The sequence below is a fragment of the Loxodonta africana genome, chromosome 21, assembly GCF_030014295.1.
Source record: "Loxodonta africana isolate mLoxAfr1 chromosome 21, mLoxAfr1.hap2, whole genome shotgun sequence".
Lineage (NCBI taxonomy): Eukaryota > Metazoa > Chordata > Mammalia > Proboscidea > Elephantidae > Loxodonta > Loxodonta africana.
Genome location: NC_087362.1, coordinates 34,150,779 through 34,178,383, shown reverse-complemented (window position 1 = coordinate 34,178,383; position 27,605 = coordinate 34,150,779). Strand labels below are relative to the sequence as shown.

The 27,605-nt window shown below is 45.6% G+C and overlaps 1 protein-coding gene across 1 annotated transcript; it reads left to right on the top strand.

The window, feature by feature from the left end:
• The first annotated feature begins 2,381 nt into the window (after window positions 1–2,381).
• On the top strand, window positions 2,382–27,605 carry MLYCD (malonyl-CoA decarboxylase). Its single transcript, XM_003418085.4, has 5 exons — window positions 2,382–2,956; window positions 13,384–13,496; window positions 15,898–16,054; window positions 19,762–19,911; window positions 26,390–27,605. The coding sequence occupies exons 1-5, from the start codon at window positions 2,414–2,416 to the stop codon at window positions 26,918–26,920; spliced, it is 1,494 nt and encodes a 497-aa protein (XP_003418133.1). The 5' UTR covers window positions 2,382–2,413; the 3' UTR covers window positions 26,921–27,605.

Below are 27,605 nucleotides of genomic sequence, written 5' to 3'. Positions count from 1 at the left end.
ATTCTTTGGTCTTCCTTATTCGTTGTCCACCTTTCGCATGCATATGAGGCAAATGAAGATACCATGGCTTGGGTCAGGCACTCCTTAGTCATCAAAGTGACATGCTTGCTTTTTAACACTTTAAAGAGGTCTTTTGCAGCAGATTTGCCCAATGAAATGCTTCATTTGACTTCTTGACTGCTGCTTCCATTAGGGCTAAAAAAAACCTGTTGCCGTTGAGTCGATTCCAACTCATAGTGACCCTATAGGACAGAGAAGCACTGCCCCCTAGAGCTTCCAAGGAGCACCTAGTGAATTCAAACCGCTGACCTTTTCGTTAGCAGCCATAGCACTTAACCACTATGCCACCAGGGTTTCCACCATTAGGACTAGAGAGATGCTAATCTTTTTTTGTTTTTTTTAGATAAAATTCACCATTTTACCATTTCAAAGTGGACAATTCAGTGGTTTTTAGCATTTCACAATATTGTGCAACCTTCGCTATGGTTCTAATTCCAGAATAGTCTCATCACTCCAAAAAAAAACTCTGTACCTGTTAGCAGCCACTCCCTGTTACGGACTGAACTGTATGCCCCCAAAATATGTGGTATAAACCCCTGTACATGGGATATAATCCTCTCTGGGAATAGGGTTTTCTTTGTTATGTAATGAGGCCATATTAGTGTAGCGTGTGTCTTAAGCCAATCAATTTTGAGATGTAATAGAGCAGCTTAGGCACAGAAGCTAGCAAGAACAAACTAGGGAAGATTGTGCCACATGGAGATGGCCAAGGAACCAAGGAACTGAAGTTAAAAACAGACAAGGACCTTCCCCCAGAGCCAAGAGAGAAAAAGTCTTCCCCTAGAGTATATGCCCTGAATTCAGACTTCTGGCCTCCTAAACTCTGAGGAAATAAATTTCTGTTCATTAAAGCCACCCACTTGTAGTGTTTCTGTTCTAGCAGCACTAGATAACTAAAACACTCCCCATTCCCCCCTCCCCCAGCCCCTGGCAACCATTAATCTGCTTTCTGTCCCTATGGATTTACCTATTCTGGGCATTTCATACAAATGGAATCATATAATACGTGGCCTTTGGTTACTGGTTTCTTTCACTTTAGCATATTTTTTCAAGGTTCACCCATGTCACAGCATGTATCAGAACTTCATTCCTTTTTATGGCTGAATACTATTCCGTTGAATGGATATACCACAGTTTGTCTATCCATTCATCAGTTGGTGGCATATTCGTTCGTGCACAAGTTTTGATGTGAACATATGTTTTCAGTTTTCTTGGATGTGAACTTATTAGAGGAATTGTTAGGTCATACGGGCAGTTCTACTCTGTCCTATAGGATCACACTGAGTTGGAATCAATTCAATGACAACGGTTTGTTTTTATGTAACCCTACCTTTAACTTCTTGAGGAACTGCCAGACTGTTTTCCACAGCAACCTGCACCATTTTACATTCCCACCAGCAGTGTACGTGGGTTCCAATTTCTCCGCATCCTTGCCAACACTTGTCCTTTCCCCTTTTTTATAGTCATCCTAGTGAGGGTGAATTGATATATCATTGTGACTTTGATTTCCATAATGACTAAACATGGTATCTTTTCATGTGCAGTCCGCTGGAGGCTAGAGTCATCAGGCGCTTATCTGAGGTCTGGGGCTCAGGAGAGAGGAAGGCTGGAGCTCTGGGAGTCATCTGTACAAATGAGGCCCTCACAAGGGTTTAAGAATGCATAAGGGAGAGCTGGAAACCCTAGTGCCATAGTGGTTAAGAGCTACAGCTGCTAACCAAAAGGTTGGCAGTTCAAATCCACCATGTGCTCCTCGGAAGCTGTATGGGGCAGTTCTACTTTGTCCTATAGGGTTGCTATGAGTTAGGATCGACTCGATGGCAGCGGGTTGGTTTTTTGCTTTAGGGGAGAGTTAAGACTCCTTTGTCAGAGATTTACCACGGACGTTTCTGAAGCACGCAAGTTCCTGGGCTCCTCCCCAGAGGAACCTGCATGCTACACGTTCCCCAGGTGACTCTGATGCACCTTGGGGTCTGAGGAGGTCTGCCTTAGTAGGGAGGGCACTGGGCCCAAGAGCAGGGTGCTACACGGAGAGGGAGTGAGACGGTAACTAAGTGGCCAGCTGTCAGGGCACGGGTCCTAAGCGGCTGCTGAACCACATGATGGCGTCCCTGGGCTGAGGGCGGCACGCTGCGCGCGAGGAGCCCCAGGGCAGGACCTTTGCCTCACTTGGCCCCGGGCCGCGCGCCGGAGGCCGCTCCGCCCCGCCTCGTCGCTCCGACCTGCGATTGGTCTCGGCCCTGCCCGGCCCCCGGCTCGGCCAATGAGGCGGGCGGGAGCGCGCCGGAAGTCGGAAGCCGGAAGCCAGCGACGGCGCGGGCGGTGCGCCCAGCCCCAGCTGTTACCGTGGGCCATGTGGGGCTTTCGGCCAGGTTTAACCGCGCGGCGCTTCTTCTCGCTGCGGCTACTTCCCCGGCCGCCGCGGCCGCCCAGGGCGCGGCTGTCAAGCGGGCCGGCGGAGACGGTCGGCGCCCTGGAACGGGCCATGGATGAGCTGCTGCGCCGCGCCGTGCCGGCCACGCCGGTCTACGAGCTGCGCGAGAAGACGCCGGCGCCGGCCGAGGGCCAGTGCGCGGACTTTGTCAGCTTCTACGGCGCCCTGGCCGGTGTGGCCGAGCGGGCCGAGCTTCTGGGCCGCCTCGCGCAGGGCTTCGGCGTGGACCACAGCCAGGTGGCCGAGCAGAGCGCCGGCGTGCTCCAGGTGCGCCAGCAGCAGCGGGAGGCGGCGGTACTGCTGCTGGCTGAGGACCGGCTGCGCTACGCTCTGGTGCCGCGCTACCGCGGCCTCTTCCACCACATCAGCAAGCTGGACGGCGGCGTGCGCTTCCTGGTGCAGCTGCGGGCCGACCTCCTCCAGGCGCAGTCCCTGAAGCTGGTGGAGGGGCCGCACGTCCGGGTAAGGGGCCGCCGCTGACCCCCCCCCAGGCAGCGGGGAATGCCGGCTGCGGCTCCGCCTTGCGTTCAGGCTTCTGCGTCTACCCCTCACCTGCCCCTCAAGCCCCAAACACTCCGCCTGCCCTTGCCTGAAGCCTCGCACACCTCGTCCGAAGTTACAGTCTCCCAAACTAAGTCCCCTTCCTTCCCACGCTCTCTGAATCATTGCCTCCTTAGGACACACCCCTGCCTCCCTCTAGGCTCTTGCTTTCCTGCAATCCTCAGGTATATAGGGCTCCTGGATCCTCGGCACTGGGCTACATTTAAGGTCACCGTCAGGCTCCTTGCGCTTCATAGTCTATTATTTTAGACGAGAGGTTTCGCCTATATAATAACCTTGAAAGAAACAGTACTGAACTGAGCCGTAGTCAGTCTTCCGAGAACTGGATGTGCCGGCCAGAGTTAACTGAACACCCACTATGTGTGAGACACAGCTCTAGAAAGTTGTGTGAGATGCACAAAGGTGACTAGAATTCAAGGTCACCACCTACTCGGAGTCTTAATGTATTCGGCCTTCTCTTTGCTGCATAACTTTGGGAAGGTCGTTTTGCCTTCTGGAGTTCAACCCTGAAATGTGATGATTGTAAATTGACTTCTTGGGGTAATCAGGCGCTTAGCACAGTGAGTGCATGGTAGATTCAAAGCAATACTTTTAAGTTTCAGTGATTATGACTGTAGTTGAATATAGTCCTTTTGTGCTATTAGTGCTAAACGTGGAGGGCTCATTAACCTGCCTTTTACAATATGAAAAGTGATGTAAATATGTCAGGAAGTTTCTGACATTCAGAATTTGTTTAGGTGCAGTTGGCTTTAAAAAAATTGAACAGTTGGTTGCCTTCTAATTCATTTAAGAACTCTTAACATTGACATGATAGTTTCCATGTTCCTTGCCTGACTCTTAGATGGATGTTAGGTGTATTCCCTTTCAAAACCAGTTTCCATGAAGACAATCCTGACTCACAGTGACCCCGTGTGTGTCACAGTAGAACCGTGCTCCATAGGGTTATCAGTGGGTGATTCTTCAGAAGATCACCAGGCCTTTCTTTCAAGGCACCTCTGGGTGAACTAAAACCTCCAACTTTTCAATTAGCAGCTGAGTGCATTGACTGTTTGCACCACCGGGGTACTCCTGTATCCCCTTTTACAGTCAAGGAAATAGGTATTGAGGTCATATGACTTGCCCAAGAACTCAGACCAAATAGGTATCTGTCTGATCACCCACCCAAATCTGGTGTTCTGTGCACTCCCTATAATGTACATTGCCAGCATGCTTTGTGAGTTACAGAGGTTATCAGAAACTTCCTTATCTTTCTTGGCTATTTAGCCTTCCCATTGCCGTCATTAGATGTATAAAAATTTGGTATCTTTAAGGATGGAATTGTTTCGGAGTGGTAAAAATGGCTATGATTTATCTGACTAATTTGCACTGTTAAGTCTTACATAGGGCCATACGCCTTCAGCCAGGAAATTCCCAGACTGAGAACACACAGTTGCTAATTGCACCAGCACCAAACCTATCACGGATTCCTATTCTGTTGAGTAGACCATGTTCCTGGCACCAGCCCAGTCTTAACAGCTGAGTCTTCCTGTTTCGCACACTGCTGACATAATCACACATCCCCATCTGATTCCTCCAGGAGAGGGTTGGGTTTAGTCTGCAGTCCAAGCAGGCCTTTTTTCTTTGAAGCGAAGACCAGTGCCCCGTGGTGGTCTTTCTGGAATTTGACTCATTGCATAGAAGGCTTGGGAATTAGGTAGCATTGCCTGTCCCCAGAACAAGATCGTCCATCCATCTAATACTAGTCCTTGAGCGAGCATCCTGTGCAGGGCATACTCAATGTTCCAAGGTCACTGCCCTCATGGAGCTTCCCTTAGAGCGTGAGAAGAGTTAACACTGAACTACCTGCATCTGCATGACACAGTGGATGGTAAGTGCCTTTCATGCGTGTGCTCATGTAATCCTCAACAACCCATAAGGAACTGTTTTACAGATGAGGCAGTAAGAGTTTGCCAAGGTCAAGTACAGTGCCCAGAGTACAGAGCTAGTGAGAGCCAGAACTTAAGCCCAGTCTCTGTGACTCCACAGTTATGTACTTCATACTGAGTTTGGAAGTTTACAGTTTAACCAGGTCCAACCTGCGTTTGTTTTCTCAAAATTTGCCTTTTACTATAAAATTGAGGGTAAAATAAAGCAAATAACTCAGTTAATGGTTTTGTTTTATTTAGTTTCACTAAATGAGAAGTTTAATGTACTCTGATTGTGATTATATTTAATTTTTCAAGACTTTTTACAGACCTCTATCTTATAAGCAATTTCAAAAGCAGTTGCCATGGAGTTGAATCCAATTCCTGGCAACCCTATGTATGGTATGCTCCACAGGGCTTTTAATGGCTGTTTTTTTTTGGAAGTAAATCACCAGGCCTTTCTTTCCAGGCACCCCTGGGTGGACTCAAACCTCTAGCCTTTTGGTTAGCAGCCTAGCGTGTTAACCACTGCACCACCCAGGGCCTGCATAAGCTTCTTATTTCTCTGAAACCACAGTCAGATCTTTACGATCAATCACCAAGTCTCACTGGCCAGCATAGCAGTTCAGAGTCTTTCTTTTGGCATTTGTGGTGCACACCAAGCCAACCTGGACCATGTTTCCAGCTTTATCTTCCATTACCACTTCCCTCCAAAGACCCTTTCTCCAGGCTGGCTCTTGGATTGGAAGTTCCTGAACCCATATCATGGCACAACTCCTTTTTGGAGGACCCACCCACACTTCAAGAGCTAACTTCGACCCCAGCGTCTTTACTAAACTTTCCCCACCTACTCCAGCTCAAGGTTCTGCACCTATTTTGAGCTTCATAGTGACTCAACAGCAACATGGTTTGGATATAACTCACCCAGAAACCTTTTCTAGTTGCCCTGTGATGACTTTTCCATTTGTCTGTCTGGAAATCCTAGCCTTATATCCAGTGTGTATAACCATCAGTAGCTAGATCTGTTCACTGCCTTCTCCTTTGCTTTACATGGTTGAAGTTTTTACAAATCCCTATCATTTAAATCATTCAGAGAATGTGCATTTCTTAATCTAGTCATAGAATTTGTCAGCCAGGATCTGATACTGTAATCATTCAATGTGTATCATCCATTTTGATCCCCTTTCTTTTATCTCATTTTGGATTTTGCATCCAAGTTAAAGAAGAAATAGGGGTAGACCTTTTGACTTTTAGTAATTCAGCGTTAGAAGGCACCAGAAGCTTGGCACACAGGACTTTAGAACAGGGGTCCCACACCCCCATGGGCCTGTGGTGCCCTGTGGAAGTGCTCTGTGTTCTTAAATGTGGAGTGCTCTAGGGAGCTCTAGTCCCCAGCACTCCTTACCCTGTATATGGCTGCCCCGTCCCACACGTGTTCCTTGCCTGGCCCTGTTGACCTTTGAACTTGGTAGTTGAGTACAGTGACTGTGCTGTTGTACAGCTTTTGGGGACTTGGTCCCGAGCGTTTACCCTGTCACAGGCTCCTTGCTTATTGAATCCTAAAGGTGCAAAGGCACTTTATGAACAAGTGGCAAATGTGAGGCCACAAAGCCATGCAGATTCCATGTAGTTTACAGAACAGTGGCTAGAGTGGAGGTCCCCGGGTGGCACAAGCGATTTGCACTCAACTGCTAACTTAGTAGTACAGCACAGCGGTTAAGTACTAACTGAAAGGCTGGCGATTCGAGCCCACCAGCCGCCCAGCAGGAGAAAGATACAGCCTTGGAAACCCTTTGGGGCGGCTCTGCTCTGTCCTGTAGGGTTTCTATGAGTCAAAATCGACTTGAGGGCAGTAGGTTTTTACTAACCTCAAGGTTGACAGTTTGAACCTACCCAAGCAGTACCACAGAAGAAAGGCCTGGCAGTCTGCTTCCATAAAGATTACAGCCAAGAAAACCCTATAGAGCTGTTCTACTCTGTAACACCTGGGGTTGCCATGAGTCAGAACTGACTCTAGGGCAACAGGTTTAGTTTTGGGTAGTGAGGAGAAAATACTGGGCCGGAAGGGAGGGGCCTGGTGTACTTTTAGCCAAGCTGTTTAACTCCCCAAGCCAGTGGGCCCTGCAGGCAGGCAAGCAGATTCTGTGGGCTCAAGTCAGCCTGATGACTTCTGAGAAATGCCCTAGGGACATAAGGGAGCTTTGCTAAAAGCACAGTTTACAGATGAGGACATGACTTGTCAGGGCTTTGGTCTCTGACCCAGGGTTGTGGTGATGGGATGGACTGAAGAATCAGAAGACTGACCTTTCTGATCTGAGCGACGTCCAGCATGCAGCCCTGCTGCACATGACCCTCTGGGGCAGATCACTTTCCTGGGGTATTTTAAGTCAGGTGAAGTTTCTCTTCTCTCCCATGGGGATCATTAAAGTTCAGAGTCAGTACCAAGCCTCCTTGCTGGGAACAGAAGCATTGTTTTGAAGAAAGTTTTACAAGCCGGCGGTGGTCAAATACCTGTGCTCTAGTTTGTGGGATAGCAAGTCTGATGCTCAGAGAAGATGAACTTGGCCCAACAGTAATGCGAAAGGGGTTAGAAGCCGGAGTATAATGAGAAGCCTCAGACTTACTGATTCATTTGGTATAGGTTTGTAGGAATTGTTGGATTGTAATAAGTGAATTGATCCTAGCAGATTTATTCTAAGAATTTTACTTGTCTTGATAATTAAGGAATTTGTAGGAAAAGTAATTGTCAATATCTTTGACTTGCGTAATCTCAAAACACCCAACTTTCTAACCTGTGGAAAATGGAACAGTGAAGAGTGATATAAACTCTGCAAAGCAGTGTAATCACACCAGAAACAGAAATGTTCCTTCTGGTTACAAGATAGGAGATTCTCTTTTTTTAAATGCTTTTTTTTTTTTCCCTCCGTGGAAGTTCCAGGTGAGTTAGAGGCTCGTCACTGTGCCTGGATTTGTGACCTCTGGGTGGAAGTAAGACCAATTTTACGCGTTGTTTCGTGGATCTGGGCACAGAGGGGCACAGATTCAAACCCACCCTGTCATGTGCTCTCTGTGCCCCTAGTCTTCAGTGCCGTCAGTGGTGCCAGGCTTGTGACAGGTGACAGCTAGTCTTAGCCAGCTATGACTCCTAGAAGGTGCCAAAGCCTTCAGGAAGAAAGTGGCACCATGTGCTCCCAGACAAAGTGTCCTGGTGCACTCATAGGTGTGTGTGCACATAGGAGCCCCCAGGTGGCACAAACAGGTAAGCGCTCAACTTCAAACTGAGAGGCTGGCGGCTTGATCCCACCCAGAGATGCCTGGTAATCTGCTTCCAAAAGGTCACAGCCTTGAAAACCCTGTGGGGCGGTTCTACTCTGACACACATGGGGTCGCCATGAGTCAGGGTCAACTTGATGGCAACCGGTTTGGTGTGCATGGAGCTGCGCTTCACTGATGCCTGCCTTTAAGTGTCGGTAGGTAGGTGGGTTGGTGTGTGGTTATAGGCTTTTCATTTTTCTCCAAAGACATTTCTGAAGGCCCAGTTGAGTGGAAGAGTTATATTTCTTAGAGATAAAATCCCCGTTGGAACTGAGTTGAATCCCCAGTAAAGGAGAAGGTCTGAACACTGGTAGGCAACTTGTGAGCACTGGAAAGTTCTTTCCCTAGAGATAAGATGGGAGTTGAATTTAGACTTAGAGCCTTAAGGGAAAGCAATTGATTCATAGATTGAAGACCAGTGACCCAGAGAAGTCTGACAACCCCCTGAGAAATGTTTTTCTTGTTGATTCCTAAGAGATGGCAGACACTCCCTACCCAAGTGTTTTTACCTAGATGTAAGATGGCATCTGTGGACTCTTCTTACAGTTACGAGATGGGTCTAGAAGTTCTTCAAGTGCCATTATTTCTGGGATCTGCTACCTGTCTGTCTAGATGTCATTTGAAACTTTCACCGTATTTGTGATCAGAATGGTGCAAGCCATGACAGCAGCATAGAAATACTCTTTGTACAGGATATTGACAGTAGTGTTTCAATAATGCGCGGAGCTGTCTTGGGCTGTACATGTACCTGGTTACTCAGCAGGCTCTGCATGCTGCTCTACAGCTATTTCAGATGTTTAATACACAGCCCGAGGATTAGGGCTACAACAATAACAACACATTGTTAAGGAGTGTTTTTTTCCTCTAAAATACAAAGGCCATGTACAACCTTTATCAGTTGTTTTCAACTCTCTTCCCCACCTTGGAACTTCTGAGTGATGAAAATAACTTTTTTTCACATATGAAAAATGGATGGGGACAGTGGTGGTTCAGCAGTAAAATTCTCACCTTCCACACAAGAGACACCGGTTCGATTCCCAGCCAATGCTCCTCATGTGTGGCTACAGCCTGTCTGCCACAGGAGGCTTTGTGTTGCTGTGATGCTGAACAGATTTCAGCAGAGTTTTTAGACTAAAACAGACTAGGAAAAAAGGCCTGGTGATGAACATCTGAAAATCAGCCGACGAGAACCCTGTGGATCACATAGGTCTGATCTGCAGCCGATCAGACGGCACTTAGTTCCGTCATGCATGGGGTTGCCATCAGTTGGGGGCTGACTCAACGGTAGCTAACGTATAAAAAATGGGAGCGCTTGATAACCAAAAACCCAAGAGCAGGATAGGAGACTTCTTTTTCTCTGCTGAAAGAAAAGGTGGCTGTCCTTCTAAACAGTGTCATCCAAGATAACTGATCTTAGCAGTACAGAATAAAGTCAGCCTCCTGTGAAGGACCTGGCCACAGAACGAACATCAGCTTAAAAAAAAAAGGTAGCATCACCAAAATGTTCCCGGTGGTTATATTTTCGAGTCTGGTCTTGTTGATAAATGATTGCTGAATTAATGAGTATAAAGCATAAGAGAGTTCTTTCCCTCCTGTCACTTGTGATCCAGTAACCTTGCCACACTGAAGCCTCATTCCAGCCCCAGCAGCTGTCACCAGTGTTGGAACTAAGCAGTGGAGACTTCTAACCTTTAACCTAGTTTCCCAGTGCTCATGTACCAGTGTCACATTAGCTAGCTGTTAATAGCCCAGAATAGAATGAAGCTGCTTCTAGAGGGGGAGTGTTCATCAACCAGACCATTTCTTTCATAAATAACACTGAACCAAGGTACTTCCAGCTTTTTTCTATCAGGAACGTACCTCTGGCAGAAATAGAGGTGCCCACGGGGCTCACATGGGGCTCAGATAGTCCATTACTGACCAGTGAGTGCAGAAGCTCCTATCCTGGGGCCCATGGACCCCTCAGGGTAATCCAGAGATGAATTCCAAAGGGATCCATGAACTCCAGGAAATTGCACAATTTTGTTGATGTGTTTGCGTTTTCCTGGGGTGAGGGTCCATGGTTTTCAGCACACACTGAAGAGTGGATGAGAACTCCAGGAAGATGAGGAACTCTTAGGACCAAATGCAACAAATGGAGTTTTATAAAGAGCCGTTCTAAACTGAGTGTCGTCTGTACGGACTAATCAAAAAAACCAAACCCATTTGCATCAAGTCGATTCCGACTCCTAGTGATTCTATAGGACAGGGTAAAACTGCCACATAAGGTTTCCAAGGAGCGGCTTGTAGATTTGAACTGCTGACCTTTTGGTTAGCAGACAAACACTTAATTGCTGTGCCACCAGGGCTCTCTATATTGACTAGCAAATGTTACTTTCTTTCCCTGCTACTTCCTAACCACCATCCTTCCAGTCTTTCTTTGTTTCATCTGATACCCATCCATTAACCATTTTCCACATGGAAGGTACCACCAAGTGCTTTGGGAACTATAGAAATGAATCTGAAATGGCTTCTACCCTATTGGAGCCAAGGAAAGGAGATTAGATACGGAGCATTATTATGGACTCCAGAGTTAAAAGGAATTGCAAAGGTCATCCAGTCGACCACCTAGTCAATGCTGAAATCCTTTATAAAGTGCCCTCACCAAGTTCTGGTCTACCTTCGGCTTGGTCATGTCCAGTGGTGGGGCTTCATCTCTCCCAAGATAGCGTCTGGGGAGAGCCCTCAAGAGCATCTTCACATCAAGTGAAGTCCAAGTCTGGCATCCATGTCTCCTACCAGCTGGCCCTAGGTTATCCCTCCCCGCCCAGTAGAATCACACAGAACAAACCTGTGGTTTTATCCATGCACTCTTATCCAAGTGCTTAACTATTTAAAGATGGAGCTCATATCTTTCTACAGACTTTGGGCCGCCACCCCCACACCTGCAGTGTTTCCTCAGATAACAGTTATGAGTGCTTTCATTGTTTACCAGCAAGGCATCCAAATGTGGAATGGCCCTATAAAATTTTTACAGCTTTTATAGAACTGTCATTTACAGGGGTTACCCATTATGTTTTTTGTGATCTTTATACAAAGAATCAGAAGGTCAGTTCTGTACTAGACATACTGAAATGTTTACATCATTCAGTAAAACATTCAGTGTATCTGTTAGTATGTGTTTCATCTATGAGTAACAGTCCCAAACTAGTAGTGGTTTGAATAATAATTTCTTTCACAGAAAAGTCTGTGGTTAGCAGCCCAGGGCTGGCAGTGTGATTCTGCTCTCTGGTGTCCTCTGCTCTCCCCTACTAACCTTCATCCCCAGAGTTACCTCATAGCCCAAGATGGCTGCCTTAGTTCAAGCCATCACTCTGCTTTCTAGCCTGTAGTTGGGAGGAAAGGACAAAGAAGAAGATGGGCAAAGGGCATTTTCTGGCTATCTTTAAGGAAGTTTCCCAAAGCTGCCACAGGCTACCCCTGGTTATCTCTCATTGGCCAGAACTTGGTCACATGATCACTCCTAGCTACAGTGCCATCTTTGTCCTGAGCTGCTATGTGTCTCGCTAAAAAATGGGGCTTCTGTTAGTTTGGAAGAAAGGGTAAACAACCCCTGGGGGACAACAAGCTATGTCTGTTACCCTCAACATCCTTTGCTCCAGCTGTTAGAAAGCTTCCTGCCATGACCAGAGGACCATGGCACCCTGACCCGAGATGTGTCTGCTCCTGCTTCCCGCCTCTCCTCACACGCCTCTGGCTCTTCTAGCCTTGCTTTAAAGGTTTCAGTGCAATTGCATCTTCAATGATAAAACTGACTCAGGTCATTTTTGGAAGAAGATATAAGTGAAATGAAACTGGGATAAGATGATCTTATCAGATCTGAAATGCATTGATTGTCAGACGCACTCTTATTTTATATGCAGTATTTTTTTTTATGGTTCGGAATTGACTTGATGGCCACGGGTTTTTAAGGTTAAATAAAATGCTACCAATTAAACTATGACATGCCGTCATTAGAAAGATGTGTCCTGACTGCAGAGAGGTTGAAATATGAAAATATGCATCTTAACTCATTGCCATTGGGTTAATTCCGACTCATAGTTACCCTATAGGACAGAGTAGAACTGCCTCATAGGGTTTTCAAGGCGGTAATTCTTCACAAAGGCAGATGGCCAGATTCTTTCTCTCGAGGAGCAACTGGTGGCTTGGAACTACGGACCTTTCAGTTAGTAGCCAAGCGCTTTAACCACTGCATCACCAGGGCTTCATGAAATATGGTACCTGGAACCAAGGACTTGTTTTCTTATGAAACCTGGGAATTCTATCCTGGCAAATTAAAGAATGTTTAATTCTTCAGCTGTGGACTCGCTGAGCTCCAGGCCAGCCTTGCTTGCCTTCCTTTATGATGCACCTCCTGGCACTATATTCATTTTATATTTTTAGTTAGGTTCACTGTGGTCAATGAAGTGGAACATATTTGATTTGGGCAGCTTAGTTTGAATTGCGTATTCCCATTCAGGTATCTTACAGATTAAAATCGTTATGCCTAAATCATAGAGTTGAATATTAAAGTCCAACCTGGTTAGAGATAAGGGTTCAATAGAGCTATCTCAGAAAAAAGCAACTTAGAAAATCATCTAATCATCTTGTGTGGTCTTTTTTTTTTTCTTTTTTTGAAGAGTAGCAAACATTTTACATTAAAAATTTTTGTATTGTGGTGAAATGTATATAACAAAACATTTGCCATTTCAGTCATTTTTTACGTGTAAAGTTCAGTGACATTAATTTTATTCATCATGTTGTACAACCATCACCGCTATCCATTTCCAGGTTTAATAGAAACTCAGTGCCCTTTAAGCAATATCCCCTCCCTATGTCCCCCTCCCACCTGGCCCTGATAGCCGCTAATAAACTTTGACCTCTATGCATTTGCCCATTCTGGATATCTTTAAGTGGCGTCACATGATACTTGTCCTCTTGCGTGTGGCTCGTTTCAGTCAGCAGAGTGTGTAGTCTTCATTTGTACCATGTTTTCCTGTTTTCATTCCATTTGCTGGTGACGTTGGAAAAGTGGGTTTGATCTGCTGTAGTTTGAAGGCCCACACTCAACTTTGATGTCTTCCTTTGCAGGAAATGGACGGGGTGCTGAAAAGCATGCTCTCAGAATGGTTCTCTTCTGGGTTCCTCAACCTAGAACGGGTCACCTGGCATTCACCATGTGAGGTGCTTCAGAAAATCAGTGAGTAAGTATTCACATTTGTTCGTTCTTAGATTTTAGCTGGAAGCCACTCTCCACTCACACGTACGTTTCATGGCAAAGCTACTAAAACCCAACGTGATCTTCACAAATGTGGCCACTGCAGCAGCTGATCCGAAAATAGTGGCGGAGGACGGGGCTCAGGTGGAAGCTGATGTGTCTGTCACTAAACTTACTGGAGGGTCTTATTTATGTCCTCATATTAAAAACAAGCACACCCACTTCATGGCTTCCCCAGACCCTGTCATCAGAGTTGTACAGATTCACTGGACCCCGTATTTGCAATAGTAATCAAAACAGTGTTTACTTTATCTTGTTAAAATTTCTCATTTGGGCAGAATCTCTAAAATGACAGTATTATACATAATTACAAACTTGTCTGAAAAAAATAGTTGCCATCGAGCTGACCCCAACTCATGGCGACTCCACGTGTGTCAGAGTAGAACTGTGCTCCATGAGGTTTTCAATGGCTGATTTTTTTTTTTTTTTTTTAGTTTTTTTGTGCTTTAAGTGAATGTTTACAAATCAAGTCAGCCTCTCATACAAATATTTATATACACCTTGCTATATACTCCTAGTTGCTCTCCCCCTAATGAGACAGCATATTTCTTATATCCACCCTCTATTTCTGTGTCCATTCAGCCAGATTCTGTCCCCCTCTGCCTTCTCATCTCCCCTCCAGACAGGAGCTGCCCACATAGTCTCATGTGTCTACTTGATCCAAGAAGCTCACTCCTCACCCGTATCATTTTCTGTCCTATAGTCCAGTCCAATCCCTGTCTGAGGAGTTGGCTTTGGGAATGGTTCCAGTCTTGGGCTAATAGAAGGTCTGGGGACCATGACCTCCAGGGTCCTTCTAGTCTCAGACCATTAAGTCTGTTCTTTTTATGAGAATTGAGGGCCTGCACCTCACTGCTGTCCTGCTCCATTAGGTAGGGATTCTCTGTTGTGTTCACTGTCACAATAGTCATCAGTTGTAGCCAAGCACCATCTAGTTGTTCTGGTCTCAGGCTGATATAGTCTCTGGTTTATGTGGCCCTTTCTGTCTCTTCAGTGGCTGACATTTCAGAAGCAGTTCGCCAGGCCTTCCGAAGTACCTCTGGGTAGACTTGAACCTCCAACTTTTCTGTTAGCAGCCACCCAGGGACACAGCTTGTCCATGACACAGTAATTACGGGCTTGCGTGTCACAGTTGTCCTCGTAACCCAAAAAACTTCTTTCCACCTCAGAATCTTCGTATTCTATGTTGTTTGATGCAATCTCATGCTTGAAACTGTCACACTATCGGGAGTGTAGCAAACTTAAAGGGCTGACAGTGCCTGCTTCCATTCTACATGCTGGCAACCAAGCAGTAGTCAGACAAGGCAGCTAGACAAACAGAACCCAGGGACAGGTGTTGGCAGCAATGACGGTTACGTCAGACCTGCAGGAGCCAAAGGAGATCAGAGACTTAGAACATTCAGCAACTAAGCACTTGACTAGGTTTCTGCACATGTGAAAATTCACTGCACAGATGCATCCCGAGAGTATCACAAACTTATTTTAGAACTGGTATTAAGAATTAGAGCACAATTTTGTATGTAAAATGGTCATTAATTGTGATTCCTCTGAGTCGTTAGGCAACCCCCGTGGAGTAGTGGTTAAGAGCTATGGCTGCTAACCAAAAGGTCAGCAGTTGGAATCTACCAGGCTCTCCTTGGAAACTCTATGGGGCAGTTCTCCTCTGTCCTATAGGGTCGCTATGAGTCGGAATCGACTCAACAGCAACAGGTTTGTTGTTTTGTTTTGTTTTTTTCAGTCGTTGCTGTTTCACATGAAAATGACTTTCTTTGACTCTTCCTGAAGAGTCCGTTAAAGCTGTATTTAAAGAATTTATTTCCAGACTTAATGGTCTGACTGAGACTAGAGGAATCCCGGCGGTCATGGTCCCCAAACCTTGTGTTGGCCCAGGACAGTAACCATTCCCGAAGACAACTCATCAGACATGGAAGGGACTGGACAATGGGTTGGAAAGAGATGCTGACGAAGAGTGAGCTACTTGTATCAGGTGGACACTTGAGACTGTGTTGGCATCTCCTGTCTGGAGGGGAGATAGGAGGGTAGAGAGGGTTAGAAACTGGCAAAATTGTCACGAAAGGAGAGACTGGAAGGAGGGAGCTGGCTGACTCATTAAGAGGAGAGTAAGTGGGCGTATGGAGTAAGGTATATATAAGGTTATATGTGACAGACTGACTTGATTTGTAAACGTTCACTTAAAGCTAAATAAAAATTATTAAAAAAAAGAATTTATTTGACTTTAGTGAATAATAAGGAATCAGCGGTAGTTCTTTAACTTGTAAATTAACACATTTTTTTTCTTTTTTATCTTTTTACAATATTTTCACCAGGTCCGAGGCAGTGCACCCTGTAAGAAATTGGATGGATATAAAGCGCCGCGTCGGACCTTATAGAAGATGCTATTTTTTTTCTCACTGTTCCACTCCCGAGGAGCCACTGGTGGTTTTGTACGTGGCCCTGACCAACGATATCACCAGCAACATCCAGGTACCTTTTCGCAGTCTACTCGGGAGCAAACAAGCCACCCTGGAGGCCTGAAGTGTTTTTATTTTTTAACTTAGTTTTATCCTGGTTTTTTAAAATAAATGGCTTTGAACTTTTTGTGCATTTTTGGATTGGTTAGATATAATCTCCAGATTCGGGTTGTTGAATATAGCCATGTAATATATGGGAAGTTACGAAAAGAGAACAGCATTCATCCAGGTATGTTGATTTTGAGTTGAGGCTTGGTTGAACTCTATTTTAGAACATTTTTGTGCAGCAGGAAATGGTTGTGATTGACGGAGAGTTAGGATGCTTGACTAGCGTTTCGGCATTTGTGAAATGCCTATAAGGAGTTTAAAAGGCACATGATTGAAAAATAAACCACTTACCGTATGCCTTCTATGGGCCCAGAACTTTGCTGGGTAAGTGGAGTTTGTGAAAATTCTGATCATTTCTACCTGTAGCAAACGTGTCTTCTTCATGAGGAGTCCAGCAAGAATGGCTGAAACATTCACGCAGGTGAACCATCTTAAACAACAAAGGAGATGAAGATGAATGATACGGGGAGGGCGGGGGGCTCCATTCCTTAAACTATAGAGTTAGTTCTTCCCTGAAAGGGCAGGGCCAGGCATGGGGCCTGGGGCTGGGCTTGGGAGGAGTCCCCAGTTCTATTTCATGATCCCCCAACTTAGGGCACATCCTTAACTTCTGGGGGCTCACAGACCCCTTTGAGAATCTGGTGGAGACGAAGGCAGAGGGCCCTTCCCCAGGGGAAATGCATAGAGTCACACATGTTATACACAACTTCAGAAAGCCCATGGGCTCCCAGAGACCATCCGTGAACTCTGGATTCAAAACTCTTATTTCCAGAATCAAAGGTAGCTGGTGGAAGTTCATTAGTTTCAATGTGTTCTTCAAAAGTGAACTGGTCCTTGTAGCTAAATAACAAATTGGCTCACAAAATAATGAATTATCACCTGTAAGTCCTGTCCCATTGCCGTCCAGTTGATCCTGACTCATAGTGACCTTAACTCCTTCAAAAAATCACCTATGTGAGACCAAATGGTCAACCATTACTTTAAAACAAAGATGAGAAGGTAATGAGGCAGGGAAACTAGATTACTGGAAACAGAACAACCAGAATGGAAATAATGAACACATTTACTCTTCGTGAAGAATGTAACCAATGTCAGTGAAAAATTTGTGTAGAAATTGTTGAATGGGAACCAAAACTGCTGTGTAAACCTTCACCAAAAACACAATAAAATATTTAAAGAAAAAAAAGTAAGCTGGTTGTACTTGCATCAGAGCAAACTAAAAGGTAACCACCTGCTAGTCTGCTGTTATAAAGTGACTTTCAGAGTATTAGGGTTCAGAGGAACCCTACAATCAAACATAGACTCAAGAAAATCATACTTGAGTCAGTGACTTTCCAATCCAAGTCATCTTCTTGATCGCTTTGTGTGCTTATCTGAGTGTACGTTTCCATTTAGGAAAAACAAGAGTTTGGGCTTCACTAAAGAAGACATTTAGGTAGCTAACAGATACATGAGGAAATGCTCACGATCATTAGCCATTCCAAAAAAACCAAACCCAGCGCCGTCGAGTCGATTCCGACTCATAGCAACCGTACAGGGCAGAATAGAACTGCCCCATAGAGTTTCCAGGGAGCGCCTGGCAGATTTGAACTGCCAACCCTTTGGTTAGCAGTCATAGCACTGAACCACTATGTCACCAGGGTTTCCCATTAGCCATTAGAGAAATGCAAATCAAAACTACAGTGAGAGTCCATCTCACTCCAACAAGGCTGGCGTTTATCCAAAAAACACAAAATAATAGATGTTGGAGAGGTTGTGAAGAGACTGGAACGCTTATACACTGCTGGTGGGAATGTAGAATGGTACAACCACTTTGGAAATCGATCTGGTGCTTCCTTAAAAAGCTAGAAATAGAACTACCATATCCAACAATCCCACTCCTTGGAATATATCCTAGAGAAATAAGAGCCTTTACACGAACAGATATATGCACACCCTCGTTCATTGCAGCACTGTTTACAATAGCAAAAAAGATGGAAGCAACTAAGGTGCCCATCAGTAGGATGAATGGATAAATAAACTATGGTATATTCACACAGTGGAATACTACACATCGATAAAGAATAGTGAGGAATCTGTGAAACATTTCATAACATGGAAGAATCTGGAAGACATTATGCTGAGTGAAATTATTCAGTTGCAAAAGGACAAATACTGTGTAAGACCACTGTTATAAGAACTCGAGAAATAGTTTGAACAGAGGAGAAAATATTCTTTGATGGTTACAAGAGGCGGGAGAGAAGGAGCCAGGGAGAGGGGTATTCACTAATTAGATTGTAGATAAGAACTACTTTAGGTGAAGGGAAAGACAACACACAATTTCAGGCAAGGTCAGCACAACTGGACTAAACCAAAAGCAGTTTCCTGAATAAACTGAATGCTTTGAAGGCCAGCATAGCAGGGGCAGGGGTTTGGGGACCATGGTTTCAGGGGACATCTAAGTCAATTGGCGTAATAAAATCTATTATGAAAGCATTCTGCATCCCACTTTGGAGACCGGCATCTGGGGTCTTAAACGCTAGCAAGCGGCGATCTGAGATGCATCAATTGGTCTCAGCCCACCTGGACCAAAGGACAATGAAGAACACCAAAGACACAAGGTAATTACGAGCGCAAGAGACAGAAAGGGCCACATAAACCAGAGACTACATCAGCCTGAGACCAGAAGAACTAGATGGTGTCCGGCTACAACCTGATGACTGCCCTGACAGGGAACACAACAGAGAAGCCCTGAGGGAGCAGGAGAGCAGTGGGATGCAGACCCTAAATTCTTGTGAAAAGACCAGACTTAATGGCCTGACTAGACCTATTAGCCCAGGCAGGGACCATTCCCAAAGCCAACTCTTCAGACAGGTATTGGACTGGACAATGGGACAGAAAAAGATGCTGGTGAAGAGTGAGCTTCTTGGATCAAGTAGATGCTCGAGACTATGTGGGCAGCTCCTGTCTGGAGGAGCGATGAGAAGGCAGAAGGGGACCAGAAGCTGGCTGAATGGACACAGAAATAGAGGGTAGAGATAAGAAGTGTGCTGTCTCATTAGGGGGAGAGCAATTAGGAGTATATAGCAAGGTGTATATAAATTTTTGTATGAGAGACTGGATTTGTAAACTTTCACTTAAAGCACAATAAAAAAATTTTTTTAAAGTCATAAAATGTAAAAGAAAATTATATAGGACTGCCTGTGGCAAATCACTAAAGGGTAAAAGAAGGGAGGTCTTTACAGAAAAGTGAAAGAAATTGGAGTTAATCTGGCCTGCCCAAAGGTTAGTGTGTTGTCCCTGGGTATTATCAGAGTATGTTATGTAGGGTTTAGTTTGCACAAAGTCCTGAAAAAGAACAAAAAGGGACATAGATAGCACTTCAGCAAAATTTGCATGTGAATTTCAGAATGGTAGAAATTACATTACTAACCAAACAACCTGGGGTAGTTGTCAAATTGCTGCCGCTGGAGAGGTTTCGAAATAGAACAGACAGCATTCAGCTGTGGTGATCTAAACCTAAACAGCTCCCTTTCCATGAGAATTGTCCTTATGGCCCCAAGCAGATTGGTTGAAATGTGGGGGGTGAGTACACCAAAGGCCATGCTCACAGTTGCCATTAATGTCTTCCAGGCAATAGTGAAGGAATGTCCTCCCTCAGAAGCCGAAGATAAGAACAAAATCATCGCCGCGATTTTTTACTCCATCAGTTTGACCCAGCAAGGTCTACAGGGTGTTGAGCTAGGAAAGTTCCTTGTAAAACGTGTCATAAAGGAGCTGCAGGTAAGTGTATCAAAGTCAGACACTACGTGTTCTGTCCTCACCTCTGATTATCTTACTTGAATACAGCCCCATTCCCACTGATGAGTCTTGCAGGGTATTGGATTTCATGACTGGCAATAAATACTGCTGATCATCCCTCCTGATGGGTGAAGATAGGAGCCAAAAGGGAGGGAGGAAGCAGTAGTAAAATGTCAGAGGCCCCTGTGCAGTTCCTGGGAGCTGTGAGCTTATCAGAGAGATGGAGGTGATGTGGGACAAAGCCATCCAACCACCCAGTTCCCGGCCTCTACGTTGTCCATGCCCTGCAGGTTTGTCCTAGGATGTTGGCTCTGCCTGGGGGACGCTCTGCTCTAGAGTCCCCAGGACAGTCCTAATTCATATGTGGTGTCCTAGAGTTATTGCCAGGAGTACATTCTTTCACCCTCTAATGTGTCCCAGTTTGGGTGATGATTGTGTGGTAGCCCTAGCACATCTGACCTCCCCCAGCCCACCCTCACTCACATGCCCGAGGGCTTCCTGGCTCTGACATTTCATCCAGCCTAGTGTTGAGGTTAGAACAGGCAGTATGAAGGGGAACACATAAGCTATATCTGTATCACCTTCTCTTTGTTGCCCAGCGAAAAGCAACTTACTCATCCTGCAGCAGGAAGTTTTCAGTTTCACTCTGGGCCTGGGCCTTAGAAAACTATCTCAAAAGGGGTCTCAATGAACTACAAGTTGAATCTCATTATTAGGTGTCTTAGGCTAGGTTCTCCAGAGGAGGAAAACCAGTGAAGCATATACATATAAATATAAGTAGAGAGAGAATCATTTCAAGAAAATTGCACACACAGTTGTGGAGGCTGGCAAGCCCCAAATCTATGGGTCAGGATGGAGTCTTCTCCTGACCCATGTGGTTACAGGGGCTGCCGAACCCAAAATCAACTGGTCAGATGGCAGGCTGCTGGCTCATGTCCCAAGAACCAGATGCCAGAGGATGATGAGTCGGATACAGGATTGAGAGAGAGAGTTTTGCCAGAACATCCGTATATATTGGGTGCAGGCCACACCTCCAAGAAAACACTCCTTAAATCAGATCACAAACTGGAGGATAATCAATACTGAGAATCACGGCCTAAACAAGTTGGCACATAACATTAACCATTATAGCCCACCCCTTGTCAACTTGGCACCCATGCACGTCTCTTTAAACCATACATAATCTCTAAATAAAGACAATTATAAAGTCATACCTGCACCTAACATGATACAACCAACATACATGTAACCGAAAACACACTAGCCCCGTTTATATCTTACATTTTATAACTAATGGGATAAGGGAGGGAAGAAAACAAAAATATTTGCTATATAGCATATATACGTATGGAAACGCTGGTGGTGTAGTGGTTAAGTGCTACAGCTGCTAACTAAAGGGTGGGCAGTTCAGATCCACCAGGCGCTCCTTGGAAACTCAATGGGGCAGTTCTACTCTGTTCTATAGGGTTGCTATAAGTCAGAATCAACTCAATGGCAACGGGTTTGGTTTTGGTTTTTTTAATATACACATATATGCACACATACACATATATGCACACATACACATATAATAAAACAAGAAATTATAGTCCTTGTTTGTACAGCTAGTCACGTGGTCATAACTGGTATTTAGAGCTACCTCCTTCCACCACCCGTTCCGAATTCCCTTTGTCCTCAGCAAGTATCTCAGCTGGTCATAGTTCTTTGCCTGGTGGGGTGACCCAAATCTTCATTCCTGAAGGGTCTGGGCCATTAGTAGTCATATCGGAATTGGGTTACTGTAGTTTCCCATTAACTTTAATCACAGGATATGATAGTACTAAGAGACTTCCTAAGAGATCTGCTATAGTCCAGATATACTCTTCTTTACCTCTATTATGTAATACAGTTCAGTTTCTCTTTGGTTATTAGGGTCAATCATGCAAGCCAATATAACTCCCTTCTTTGTCGATCCAGAGGCATGAGGAGCCAAAGTGGCTGGGTAACATTCTCAACATAGAGTTCAGTGGGATCAGTGATGTGTCTCCTGGTGGGATCATTCCTCCCTTTGGAACTAAGACCTCTAGACTAGACCTGAAGAGCATAGGGTTGCAGGGACAGGAAGCAAACATTTTGCCAGTGGGTTACTAGGAGTAATAGTGAGTGGCGTCACTCCCTTTTCCACCATTTGATTCCTGGACCCATGAATCCTGGCTGTGGGAGAGACAGCAGCATATATTGGACACTGGTTTAGAGCATATACGTCCTGTAGGAGAACATTGCCCCAACCCTGCAAAGTATTGCCACGTAGCTGGTGCTATAATTTGTGTCTTCAGAAGGCCATTCCATCATTTTATCAAGCCGGCCACTTCGGGATGACGGGGAACATGGCAAGACCAGTAAATTCAATGAGCATGGGCCTGTTGCCGCACTTCATTTGCTGTGAAGTGCATCCCTTGATCCGAGACAATGCTGTGTGGGCTACCGTGAAGGTAGATAAGGCATTCTCTAAGTCCATGGTGATAGTTTTGGCAGAAGCATTGCATGTCTGTCCCGATAAGAACAAAACGCTGCCCTTTCCATGATGGAAGCTGCCCGGTGTAATCAACCTTCCACCAGGTTGCTGGCTGATCACCCAGAGGAATGGTGCTATAATCAGAGACTCATTATTAGGCTCTGCTGCTGGCAAGTTAGGCACTCAGCAGTAGCTGTAGCCAAGTTGGCCTTGGTGAGTGGAAGTCCATGTTGCTGAGTCCACGTAGAACATACTCCATCCCTGCCACCATGGCCACTTTGTTTGTGAGCCCACTGGGCAATTAGAGAAGTGGCTAGGAAAAGAAGATGACTCGTTTCCACAGAACACATCATCCTATCCGCTTGATTGTTAAAATCCTCCTCTGCCGAGGTCACCCTTTGGTGAGCATTCACGTAGACACTGATATCTACTTCTTTGGCCCATTCAGAGAAACCTATCTGCATATTTCTTCCCCATTCCTCTTTGTCACCAATTTTCCAATCGTGTTCCAATTGTGATCATTCAGCCAACGCCTTAGGTCCTTATGAGTCAGAGTATTCTGATTACTGCTTTGACTCCGCTGTCCATTACAGTAACTACGCCCATCTTGTCTTTGTTAGTTGAGTGCCACCACTCGGCCCCTACAACCACAGGGTCCAGTCAGCCCCATTGTAGTTAGGTGTCTTAATTCGGTTAGGGTAGTGCTTACTGTCATATCTGACTTACATTAAGTAGCAATCACAGGAGTCTTCAAGGATGCTGGGGCTCCCTTTACAAATTTGTTCCTCACTATCGTGGTAAAAAGTATCCTCTGGGCACTCCACAGATGGGTCTGTGGGTCCAACATGATAAATCAACTTTAACATGCTAGTTTCTCTAAGCCTTTGGATCCCTTCTATAGTATACCAAGAGAGCTCTCGCATTTCAGCTTGATTTAGTTCAGGCCACCACTTGATCCATGCTTCATTGAATGAACCAAATAAACTATTAGATCCTTTTCTAACTTCTCAAGCTGAAACATTGAAGATTCTGTGCTTAGTGGGCCCATATCAATAAACTCAGACTGATCCAACTTTATGTCCCACGCCCTTAATAGCCATTCCCGCGTATATTCCCAGGTTTCTGTTTGTATATGTTAGAAAAGTCAAGCATTTCTTTGGAAATGTAGTGTACCTCCTCCTGGGTCATACTTTGCACTTTACTCTTGGAGCTTGCTGGGACTTAAGTCTAATTATAGTTTTAGAAGCAAAAATGAGTGGTGGAGGTGGGTCCTAGGGACATTCAGCAATGTCTCGTAAACCATCTGCCTCAGGCAGTGCCCCAGGCATTGCCACTGGTGCCACCCCAGGTGATATCTCAGACAAAGACTCTTCAGGCACAACTGAGTTAATCTCATCATATGAAGGGGGACAGGATAATGGTTTTACTGGGGAGAGTGGCCCAGCAGGCAAAGATGGAGTAATCTCTTCAAATGGGAATAAGAGGGCTGGTTCTGTTGGCAGGAGTGATTCAGCGGAATTTAGGGGCTCAGCGTCCCCAGCTTCCTGCCCATATGTGCCTGTCCCGAGTTTCAGGATCCCATTTCTTCCCAGTCAGTGCCCTCACTTTAACTTCCAACACCCTTTGAGATTGGGGAGTCAGTTGGCATTTTAATTCAGCCGCTCTTACAATAAGACTCTAGGTTTGGTTTTTGACAATGTCAGCTCTGTTACTATAAGAAATACTTTCAGGGCACAAGTGTCAACTTTCAGGTCTTGAATGTAGCAATTAAGCTGTGACTCTGTAGCTTTGAGCTCATCCCTTTCTTTTACCACTTTGTCTATTGAAAGTAAGACCAACCAACCAGCTTCCTTATACTTCTCACTCTGATAAAATTGTAGAAAGTATTAAATACGTAATTAGCGAGAGCCTCACCTCATGCCATGGATTAGCAGTGCCCCTTTACTACTGGAGGCAGAGTCAGCAGTGCCTTCAAGACTAGCCAGACCTGAGAAAACTCAAAAAACACCATCCTTAGGATTTTGTACCTCTAGAACCACTCTCAGTACCAAATACCTTGGGCTAGGTTCTCTAGAGGAGCAAAACCAGTGAAGCATATATACATAAATATATACAGAGAGAGATTTATTTCAAGGAAATACTCACAGTTGTGAAGGCTACCAAGTCCCAAATCCGTGGGTCAGATGTCAGGCTGGAATCTCCTGACTCACGTGGTTGCAGGGGCGGACTACCCAAAATCGGCAGGTCAGAAGGCAGGCTGTTGGCCCACATCTAAGAACTGAACATCAGAGGGTGATGAGTCGGATGGACGCAGGATTGAGAAAGTGAACTTCGGCAGAACATCCGTAGTTCCTGGATGCAGGCCACACGCTCAAGGAAAGTCTGCTTACATCAGATCACAAAATGGAGGATAATCACATAATACTGAGAATCGTGGCCTAGCAAGTCGGCACATTAACCGTCACGTTACCCAAAAATCAACCCCCTTGCCATCGAGTTGATTCCAGCTCACATTGCTGATAATTGGCTCTGAGAGTTCTGTCCCCGCTTGGGGTGGGTGGCTTAGCACGGACAGTGCAGGCACAGCTCTTCCTTTGAGAAAGGCAGAGTAGTGGTATTAGAATATTTACATGTCTTCTGTTACGCTCCTAATCAGTTTTACATCTGAGGATTTGGGACCCTGTTGGGATCACCATTATTAAGATAGATCTCTGCTCCTTTTCCCTGGAGGTGGTAAGGAGCCACGTCTAATTTTCTTCTGAGTTCCTTCTTCATTGCTGCGGGTGTTGATGAAGGGGAGAGAGTGAGGATGTGTATGGGTAAAAGGGCAGCGAAAGGGTCGAAACCACCAGCATTTGGACAATTCTCCCGCAGACTGTCATCCTCACTAAATCAGAGCCGGCCTCTTAGCTCAGTGGCCAGCCTGAGGGTTTCCTGAACGACTCTCGGCTCAGCCCGAGGGCAATGGAGAGAATCTCGGAGGAAGCAGTGTTACTTTCTGCGCACAAATGTACATCACCATTTGTAAAAGCAGAAACTGAGGAGTCGCCTTAAATGCCCAGTGGAAGGAACACAGAAAAATTATGATACAGCCATATATTCTAATATTACTGTGCCACTAAAATTGGTTTTGAATTTTTAATGATGAGAAAATGTTCATGATATACATTCATCAAGCAGGATATAACTGTCTCACCCACTGCCTAGGGAAAGACCTGCAGGAATTATACAAATGGAGATTAGTTGTCTCAGAATAGTGGACTATGCTGGTGTTTTTTCTTCTGTTAGGTTTTTTAAAAAATGTCCATAGTGAGTATGTATGCCTTTCATAACCAGAACACTCTGATTTTGGGGAATGATCGTTGAGACTACAGTAGAAGTTGAATAATGATTGAACATACAATACAGAGAAACACCCCTGGCCTTTCCCTGTGCCCCATCCTCTGCACCCATTATGGTAGAGCCAGGCAATCAGTTACTCACTCAGTCCGCAGTCATTGGGTACTTGTGTGCCAGGCCCCACACCAGGCTCTGGGGCAGCAGCGCAGTCCCAAGCAAGGGCCTGCCTCATGGGAGGGCTGTATGGTAGAAGATTGCACGCCATGATCCACTTCACGGCGGCACAGCCGTTTCACTTTGGGCAAGTCCTTGGCTCGTGGGCCTCATTGTATCCACAGGATGAGGGTGCCAACAGTGACACCATCCTAAAGACTGGCCTCAAGGACTCAGGATGCCTCCAGGGCCTGGCACACATCGGGTTCCTAGCAGGTGTTCCTTGAACAAAGAAAACTAATGTGCATAAATGTCGCTGTGTAAACTATAAGGCAGCGTGCACAGATTAAATGAGATATAAATGATAAATTGACAGTTTTTTTTTTGCTATCAGTGAAATACCCACTGAATCTCTTTTGTCTCTCTGTGTCGTTCTCTCTGCCTTCCTTTCCCCACCCCAACTGTGCTTCACAGAAAGAGTTTCCTCACCTTGGAGCATTTTCAAGTCTGTCACCTGTACCTGGATTCACCAAGTGGCTCCTGGGCTTGCTAAGCTTGCAGAAGGATCATGGGCGAAGTCAGCTCTTCACCGACTCTGAATCTAAGGATATCTCCGAGATCACTGGCGGGCCCATCAACGAGACCCTCAAGGTCTTCCTCAGCAGCCACGAGTGGGTGAGGTCTGAGAAACTGGTGCGGACACTGCAGGCGCCCTTGATGAGGCTCTGTGCCTGGTACTTGTATGGCGAGAAGCACCGTGGTTACGCCCTCAACCCTGTCGCCAACTTCCATCTACAGAACGGGGCTGTGATGTGGCGTATCAACTGGATGGCCGACGTGAGCCTCAGGGGCATCACCGGGTCCTGCGGCCTAATGGTCAACTACCGCTACTACCTGGAGGAGACGGCCACCAACAGCACTGCCTATCTGGGCTCAAAGCACATCAAAGCCTCTGAGCAGGTCCTCAGCCTGGTGTCCCAGTTCCAGAAGAATAGCAAGCTGTAAAAATAAACCTTTCCCAAAGCAGGCATTCCTGGCTGAGAAAAGGATAATTTTCTGGATGGGTCCCAAAGGGTTATACATCCAAAGAAGCTTTTATAGTAAAGCAAAAAAAATCCCACTGTGTTCTCTTCCCCATAGCAGGGCCCCACCCACTGTCGTCACACGGGGAAGTGAGCGATGCTGATGCGAGGTGGTGGTGGGCGCAGGTGAGTGTGTGCCCACAGATGGAGGAGCGTGACCAAGCGAGGGCGCCATGCCTGCTCCAGAGGCTGCCAATGACTGTGGCCTGGCTGCCTGCCCGGGTCAGGGCTGTGGCCTTTCCCATCTTCCAGAAGGTTCCAGGGTGGATCAGTCAGCCTCAGAAGACCAGGACGAGCAGCCCAGATGAGAGCAGATTTTTCCTTTGAGCTTGTAGAAAATAAATCAGCGGCGGTTGCTTTAGCCGTTTCTCTCTGCTCATTACAAAGGGAATTTGATGATTATAAATACATGAAAAGGTTTGTGACTTTGCACAGAGTTTTTAGTAAGTTAAATCACTGGTTGCACACAAATGGTGCTGCTGCTTGGGGCATAAATTGGATTCTAGACTTTACAGCAATCCAAGTTCATACTGAACTGAATGTCAAAGAGCAAGTTCTGTGATGCATTAAACACGTGATTGTTTCATACAGTGTGGTGGTTGTCTTTG

Bases quoted from the DNA above. Each gene is read 5' to 3' on its own strand.
- MLYCD (XM_003418085.4), top strand. From the start codon at position 2,414: ATGTGGGGCTTTCGGCCAGGTTTAACCGCGCGGCGCTTCTTCTCGCTG. The intron at 2,957-13,383 runs GTAAGGGGCCGC...CTTCCTTTGCAG, and splicing joins TGGAGGGGCCGCACGTCCGG to GAAATGGACGGGGTGCTGAA. The intron at 16,055-19,761 runs GTACCTTTTCGC...AATGTCTTCCAG, and splicing joins ATATCACCAGCAACATCCAG to GCAATAGTGAAGGAATGTCC.